Source organism: Aquarana catesbeiana, linkage group LG03 (assembly GCF_042186555.1).
Source record: "Aquarana catesbeiana isolate 2022-GZ linkage group LG03, ASM4218655v1, whole genome shotgun sequence".
NCBI lineage: Eukaryota > Metazoa > Chordata > Amphibia > Anura > Ranidae > Aquarana > Aquarana catesbeiana.
The window spans coordinates 347,977,077-347,985,695 of NC_133326.1; the positions used below are offsets into that span (position 1 = coordinate 347,977,077).

General features: G+C 39.7%; 1 protein-coding gene across 2 annotated transcripts in view; it reads left to right on the plus strand.

Moving 5' to 3' along the window:
- UBTD2 (ubiquitin domain containing 2) overlaps positions 1-7,847 on the plus strand; it is a 162,898-nt gene extending 155,051 nt beyond the window's left edge. For both annotated transcript variants that reach the window (XM_073620586.1, XM_073620587.1), the window contains exon 3: positions 1,945-7,847. In XM_073620586.1, the coding sequence (XP_073476687.1) occupies positions 1,945-2,342 (398 nt within the window). In that variant the 3' untranslated portion in view covers positions 2,343-7,847. The remainder of the gene's footprint in view (positions 1-1,944) is intronic.
- The last annotated feature ends 772 nt before the right edge of the window (positions 7,848-8,619 follow it).

The following is an 8,619-nucleotide window of genomic DNA, read 5'->3' on the forward strand; positions in this document are numbered from 1 at the left end:
AGCAGCCCACTAACTGACACCCAAGCTAGGTTTCTAAATAGAAATCATGAATATAATACAATCTTCCCTGCTGGGACACAATAGATTTATTTGAACCAAAACACTGTTTTGCATAGAGTAGGGATCAATTGGATCAGGCGTTGTGTATTTTTTTTCTTTTACTACTTGTGTTCTGTTGGGGGAAATTACCTTCAACAGTAATAAGCTAACAGAGGTTCTAGCCTGCTATTAAAAAAAATGTGTTTATTGCCATTCTGCCCATGTTGGAGAGATTCCCCTTACGGTTGCAAGCATTGTCATGGGGACAGGAAATGAAAAAAAATCTCCAAACAGGATCACATACAGCAAAAGCCTAACAGGGGTTCTAACAACCTCTATCTATTTTGGGGGGGGGGGGGGGGGTTATTAATGCTTCTCCCCCTGCCACATAAATTACTGACCAAAAATGTGGACTTTGTGTTTTGTTTTGTTTTTTCTAATGAAGAATACACAGTGCTTGTTTGCACACCTGTGTGCATAGGCACATTACAATTAATGGGCTGTATTTTAGCTCAGTAAAAAAAAATAAGCTGTACTGAGCTTTTTCAAGCTGCAGTATGCAAGAGGCCTTTTTATGTTAAGTGTTTTCCTATCTTAGGTGTTGTGTTACAAATCCCAGGAGATGTGATTACCAGAATCATTATGGCTAATTACCGTTATGTAGAATGAGGTCAATGGACACGCACAGAGGGTGCACCGCAAACTCAGCGCTTACATATCTTGGTGTCATGCTCAAACAGCATGAAGGAGTGCCAGCTGACGCCAGTAAAAAAAAAAAAAAAAAAAATACTCTTACATTTTTAATGAGAACCAGGACCAGCTGAGAACCATGTGCAGAATAACAGTCCAGTAGCTATAGGAAGTTCTCATCCAGAATAGGATGCTGTGATCTTTTGCTCCATCTGCAGTTAAAACATGGTATGACAACAACTGTTTCCAAGTTTGAGCACGGGGTTACAGTTCACAAGCTTTTTGTCAAATTGAGATCTATATTTAGGAATTAAGTGTTGTGTCACAACTATATATCTTCGATTAATATCTTATGATCTAAAATGTTTGTGAAGAAATAAAACTTGACAAATGAATTCTGGTTACACATGTGATTCGATGTTTCTATTGCATTAGAAAATAACCATCATCTGACAAGGACAGAACCGTTGCCTTTGCCTTCTGCAATATCCTGGCATAACGATTATCAGCTCAGAGCACAAATTTCCAATGTTAAAAAAAAAAATCTGTGTCATCTCCTGTCTAACCTTCAGCCATAGGACAATGTCACATGACATTTTGGCAGGCAGCAGCTTTTGCGACTGAATCCCATAATTTTCACATGTCAAGCTGAACATGTCCTTACCTCCATGGGTTCAGTGGAGCTTGCGGTTTCGATCATAAAAGACTTCAAACAGTGTTTTCTGGAGGGAATTTCTTCTGACTACCCTTTCATTCTGAGTTATTTTGTTTAGGGAAACATGCACAGTGTATTGCTGTACCTTTTTTTTTTTTTTTTTTTTCTTTCTTGTATTCATTTAGGCACGTGTTCTATTATTGTGTTGGTGTGAGTCCCTAGATTGGAAGGTCTATGTGACATTGTATTAAGAGATGTGTCTTGGGATTCCAGAATGGCTTTATAAATTACTACTTGAGCTAAGTGTGCACACTGTGCAAAACCAGTGGCATAGTTTGTGCCTGCTTATAAGGTAAACAGTTATGCATTTAAAACAAAAAAAATGTTTGCAGATAGTCGTGGCTAAATCTGATTCTTGTACTTGATATGTAGTTGACTACCTCGTTTAATATGGGAAAATTTTCAAGTCCTGTCTTGGGCTCTAGTTTCTACATTGTGTTCTACTGTCTATAATAGGTATAACTTTTCTAACAAATGTGTACTTATTCCTTCTTTCTAAGGTGCCCTTACTGAGTGCTATGATGAACTGGGAAACCGCTACCAGCTACCTGTTTACTGCCTTGCCCCTCCCATTAATATGATTGAGGAGAAGAGCGATACAGAAACTTTGGACATACCTGAGCCACCTCCAAACTCTGGCCATGAATGCCAGCTGCGACTTCGCCTCTCCACAGGAAAGGACCTTAGGCTTTTGGTGCGCAGCACGGACACTGTATATCACATGAAGAGGCGCCTCCACACTGTCGAAGGGGTTGAACCTGCCAGTCAGAGATGGTTCTTTTCTGGGCGGCCACTGACAGACAAAATGAGACTGGAGGAGTTGAAGATTCCCAAGGACTATGTAGTACAAGTTATAGTGAGCCAGCCTGTTCCACATCCTACACCGGTAGAGAATTGACCATCTCAGACATTCACACCGTCCTGCTCTTTACTCAAGTCACTCCTTGCTATGTTTGTACGCAGCCTGTAACTTTCTTTTTTTTTTTTTTTTTTTTATCTTCCACTAGATATTGAGTCCTGAGCTGTCAGAGCAATGAATGACATTGCAGGCCTCTTTGGCAGCACAGGACTTTGTAGCGGGTTCAGTGGACACGTGACTGAAGAAGGAAGAGCCGGGCCTTCCTCTGAAGTCATGGGGGGAATCAAGCTGTATTTCTTAATACTGAAAGACTTTTTATAACATCAGGAAAACTATCTTTTTTTATCTGTTCTATAAAGGTTTGGACTGTAAGTGGAGTATTTAGCATTGCACTTTTAAAAAAAGAAACAAAACAATGAAAATTTGAAACAACAAGTTTGTCAGTTTTTTTTTTTTTTATTTCTTTATGTGGGTTTTCTGCAGTAATGCTAATCCTATACAAGCAGATCTTTAAGCCTGAACTTCAGCTTTGGTTACACTTTACATAGTTCGCCAAGGTGGCCCAAATTATGTCCCTCGCCAACATAAGACCGCTGGATATGCTGTGTAAACTACGTGGCTGAGGCTATATACAGCACTGTGTTCCAGGTGCGAGCCAAGACCTTCCTGTATTTTAGCAATGAATAAAAAGCTTCCTCTGACTAAGCCAGAGGTGGTGACATCATCACCCTGCCTTTCTTGCTCATTGCTAGAATACATTGCTTTCTATGAATGACTGAGCGCTGCTCAAATACTCTATTGCGTTCCAGGTATGAGAGAGGAGGTCTCGGCTCGCACCTGGAAACCCAGTGCGGTATGCTGTAATGTAGCTGCAGCTACATAGTTTATTTAGCACATCCAGCGACCTCACGTGTTAGTGAGGGACATAGTAAAGTGTAACAAAAGCTGGAGTTCAGCTTTAATGAGATGCAATTAAACATGTGACGTGTCAATTTTCATGATCACCATTGGGTTCATAGGTTTAAATGCCAATAGTCCTGAGTACATTTTGTTGTACAGATAGGGCAAAGTTTTGCAAGAATGCATAAAAATCTTTGGTATAGACACCAGGGCCTTTCAGCAAATCTGTCTAAATCCGAGTCTAGATTGCAATGTGACCACCCTGAGCATCTACTAGGAATGCTTTTATAGTGTATGGCCAGTCTAAGAGGCATATTCATTTTTAAACCTATATGAGGGAAGCTACATCAAAATTAACATTTAAATAAGCTTTGAGATAAACTTAAAGTATAACTAAAGGCAGCGCTTTCTTTTTTTTAATAGTTTTGAATAAAGTAGAGATATTGGAATACCTGTAATTTTTTTGGATAAAGTAGAGATATTGGAATACCTGTCATAATTTTTTTTTTTTTTTTAATTGTGGTCTGCACCCCCATTAAGAGATTCATCCCCGCTATTGGTCCTATTTACCATTCTCATGAAAAATAAAAGTTCCCAAATTTTTGGTTGTCTCCAGAACAGTAATAGAGCGGAAAGGTTGAAATAGGGACACCACTTCTGGTGACCTGGGGGCCCCCAGTGCATTCCCTTAATTTGCAGGGATCACTTCCCCCTGTTTTGGTTATGGGACAGGGATCAAAAGGTAAATCTCCCCAGTGAGACAAAGATGACCTAAAAAAACTGATGGGTTATAACCCTCTCTTAGGCTCCATTCACACTAGCGCGTTTTTTGATGCATTTTGCAGAAATGCACGGGAATTTTTTAACATGGGTTCCTATGGAACATGTTCACATCAATGCCTTTTTGTTTCTCTGCATTTGTGGAAAGGGTCAGGGACTTTTTTTCATGCAAAATGCAGCATTTTGCATGTAATAGAATTCAATGGACAAGCATCAAAAACGCAAGTGCACCGTTTTTGCAGCGTTTTTGATGCGTTTTTGCAGTTTTTTTTTTTTTTATTTTTTTTTTAGACTGTAAAAAAAAACTGTAAAAAAAAAAAAAACGCAAATCGCGGCAAAAACGCCGCAAAAACGCTGCTCAAAAACGTGGCAAGCATAAAAAAAAAAACCTCCAAAAACGCCCAAAAGCAACATGCATAAGTGTGAATCGAGCCTTAGGCCGAGTTCACACTATTTTAAATTGGATGTGGGTTTCCACACATCCTATGCACATGTCAGGATATTGTGACTGGCTCTCTATGAAGCCGGTTCACACATCTCCGCATCAGCTCCGGTGCGAATTGCACAGAAGTCCTGTGCGTTTTCAGGTCCGAATTCAGCCAAAAATGCCTTACTCTATCCAAAATAAAAATAAAAGTTTTTCCTATAGTTCTACTTTAAAGAAAACAAACATTGGGTTCAGACTTTAGGCTAGGGTACACTGGTGATATTAATCTCTTGCTACTTAAAGAGCTAAAACTATTTGCTGGCATTTATCTGGATAAACTAGAGCCACACAAGGGATTTGTAGTAGCTCAGTCCTGCCTCTAAAACTGCTAGTGTGTTAATTACTAGATGTATCAAATGATCAGTAAATAAATGGCTTCCTATGGGGCAAATTACACATTTGTGAGTCCTGCATGATCATACACAATCCTCAGTTTGTGCTTAACTGATCATTTAAGATACTACTGTATGCTACCTTTTATGGCTTGCTCTTTGTGTAACATGTTCCATTAGTTTAGCAATCATCTGCTACACCTAGAAATTAACTCATTATTTCTAGTAGCAAGACTGAGCTACTAAACAACTCCTGTGAAGGTCCAGCCTATCCAGGTGAATGCCAGCAAACAGATGTAAGAGAATAAAATCTTCAGTGTAGCCCTAATAATAAGCTGGCTACACATTAATCATTTTTTTCATTCAAGTGCAGTGAGTCCGAACGGTCTCTACGTGACTTCTCTAGTTGTTTCCTACATACATTCTCACACACATTTCCAAAAAAAGAGGAAAAAAAACTCAGTGTATTGCTCTCAAAATATGCTCATGTGTATATGATAACCTTTCATGTTTACATTGCATGCCTGTGTGCATTCTCTGTTCCACTATTGTGTGTATCCTTACTGAAAGCACAAATTTCAAATCGCACATCAATCCACAACAGCGTGGTGCTCCAAAGATGCTCCTATAAATCTTGCCGGTCTCATTGAGCAATTTTTTTTTACAAAACAATGGTGTAATATGCTCACACAAATAATATGTATTTGTACTCACATTAATGTAGTGCTGAAATATGTGCAAAATCAACTTTCCCTTGCTCCCTCCCTTCCCCCATGCACAAAAATCCTTACCAGACTTGCCCCCTAATGCCGCATACACACGGTCGGACTTTACGGCAGACTTTGCCCGGCGGACTTTTCGACGTACTTTACGACGGACTTTCTGAATGAACGGACTTGCCTACACACAATCCACCAAAGTCTGTCGAATTCGTACATGATGACGTACGACCGGACTAAAACAAGGAAGTTCATAGCCAGTAGCCATTAGCTGCCCTAGCGTGGCTTTTTGTCCGTCGAACTAGCATACAGACGAGCGGACTTTTCGACCGGACTCTATTTCGATGGATTAATTTAAAACATGTTTCAAATCTAAGTCCGTCCAACTTTTGAGAAAACAAAGTCCGCTGGAGCCCACACATGATCGAATTGTCTGACGAAATCCAGTCCGCCGGGCAAAGTTTGCCGTAAAGTCCGCTCGTGTGTACGCGGCATAAGACATAGGGTTAGGTGGATTTACTCAAAATATCCTGTATTCCAGGCAGATCACTTCCCCATGGTAGGTAACAAAAAGGCCTGGTTCACACCTATGCATTTTTTAGTGCGTTTTCAGTTTTGCAGAAACACACTACAGTCCATTTAACATAGTTTCCTATGGGTCACGTTCACATCTATTCCTTTTTTTGGAAAGGGCCAGGGACATTTTTCTGGTTTTTGGTTCCATAGACTTTAATGGATCAAAAACGTGTATTGAAAAAAATGCTAAATGCACCCAGAATATGCAACCTGCATAGATTTGAACCAGGCCTAAGGATATGTAGGAAGAAGAAAAGCCAAATGGTGCAGAAAATCCCATTTAAAAATATGTTATTTAGGATTGCTTACTTTGGCAGGTAGGTACAAACTTCCAATTTTCAAGATGGCAGAATGGGCACTTCTGGTTCCAGACTTGCATCACCTCCTGACAAATTTGAATCGTCGACTTTATCAAAGAGCCTTTGATAAAGATTAATTGATGTGAGGGAGCAAGGGAAAATTGGGTTTGCACAAATTTGAGCACTAATTAATGTGAGCACAATTACATATAATTAACTATTGTTGTGAGCATATTACACAACTTTTTTTTTTTTTTGCTTTATTTCGTATAAAAAATTAGTTTGAGGAGGCTGGCAAGATTTAGAGGAGCATCTTTGGAGCACCACACTGTTGTGAATTGATGTGCAATTGGAAATTTTGTGTTTTCGGTAAGGATACACACAATAGGGGAATGGAGAAATGCACACAGTGTTAAATGACGTGTTATCACATACACGTTGGCCTATTTCGAGATAATATTTTCTTTGTGATTTGAGGGTATTACACTATATGAGTGTTCTCTTTTTTGGGAACGTGTGTTATAAAGAAAACAACTAGAAAAGTCACGTGGAGATGGTTTGGATAATAAGCTTTATTGGACCCATTTCTTTGTATATGGGTCAACTAATCTATTAAGAGCCTGGGATATTGAACATACACAGGCCTGTTGAATAGCCATTTGAAGATATGGCTTTTTCTGGCACTTTTTGTTCACATGTAACAATCACTGTTTTGCTAGAAAATTATGTAGAACCCCCAAATATTATATATTTCTTTAAAGGATACGTTCACTTTTTAGAAAAAAATAACAAATGCACAACTTTTCGCAGGTAAAAAAAAAATGCATTTTTTTTTTGGAGCCTGTAAAAGCATCACACCAATGACCAGAAGATCGCTGGTGCCATGCAGGTCTCCTCCAGATCTGTCAGTGTATCTGGGAGTCCCTACAACCCCTACGGGCAAGGAGATCCAATCTGACAGAATCAATGAGCTACCACGGCGCTCCACAGCGCAGTAGTAGTTCATCGAGAACTAAATATCAACAGCGGCATAGGATGTCAGGGCTTGTAGTTCATTCACACACAGTTTATGTGCCTCTATCATTCACTGCTCTCCTCCCACCCACTCCCGCCTGTCAGCTCCTGTGTCTGTGTGAGCCGTCTTGGGCCGCCCAGCCCTTTAACCACTTCAGCCCCAGAAGGATTTACCCCCTTCCTGACCAGAGCACTTTTTACAATTTGGCACTGCGGTGCCTTAACTGCTAATTGTGCGGTCATGCAATGCTGTACCCAAACGAAATTTGCGTCCTTTTCTTCCCACAAATAGAGCTTTCTTTTGATGGTATTTGCTCACCTCTGTGGTTTTTATTTTTTGCACTATAAACGGAAAAAGACTGAAAATTTTGAAAAAAAATGATATTTTCTACTTTTTGTTATGAAAAAAAAATCCAATAAACTCAATTTTAGTCATACTTTTAGGCCAAAATGTATTCGGCCACATGTCTTTGGTAAAAAAAATGTCAATAAGCGTATATTTATTGGTTTGCGCAAAAGTTATAGCGTCTACAAACTAGGGTACATTTTCTGGAATTTACACAGCTTTTAGTTTGACTGCCTATGTCATTTCTTGAGGTGCTAAAATAGCAGGGCAGTACAAACCCCCCCCCCCCCAAATGACCCCATTTTGGAAAGTAGACACCCCAAGGAAATTGCTGAGAGGCATGTTGAGCCCATTGAATATTAATTTTTTTTGTCCCAAGTGATTGAATAATGCCAAAAAAAAATACAAAAAGTTGTCACTAAATGATCTATTGCTCACACAGGCCATGGGCATGTGTGGAATTGCACCCCAAAATACATTTAGCTGCTTCTCCTGAGTATGGGGATACACATGTGTGGGACTTTTTGGGAGCCTAGCTGCGTACGGAGCCCCAAAAACCAATCACCGCCTTCAGGATTTCTAAGGGTGTAAATTTTTGATTTCACTCTTCACTGCCTATCACAGTTTCGGAGGCCATGAAATGCCCAGGTGGCACAAAACCCCCCCCAAATGACCCCATTTTGGAAAGTAGGCACCCCAAGCTATTTGCTGAGAGGCATGGTGAGTATTTTGCAGCTCTCATTTGTTTTTGAAAATGAAGAAAGACAAGAAAAACTTTTTTTTTTTTCAATTTTCAAAACTTTGTGACAAAAAGTGAGGTCTGAAAAATACTCACTATACCTCTCGGCAAATAGCTTGGGGTG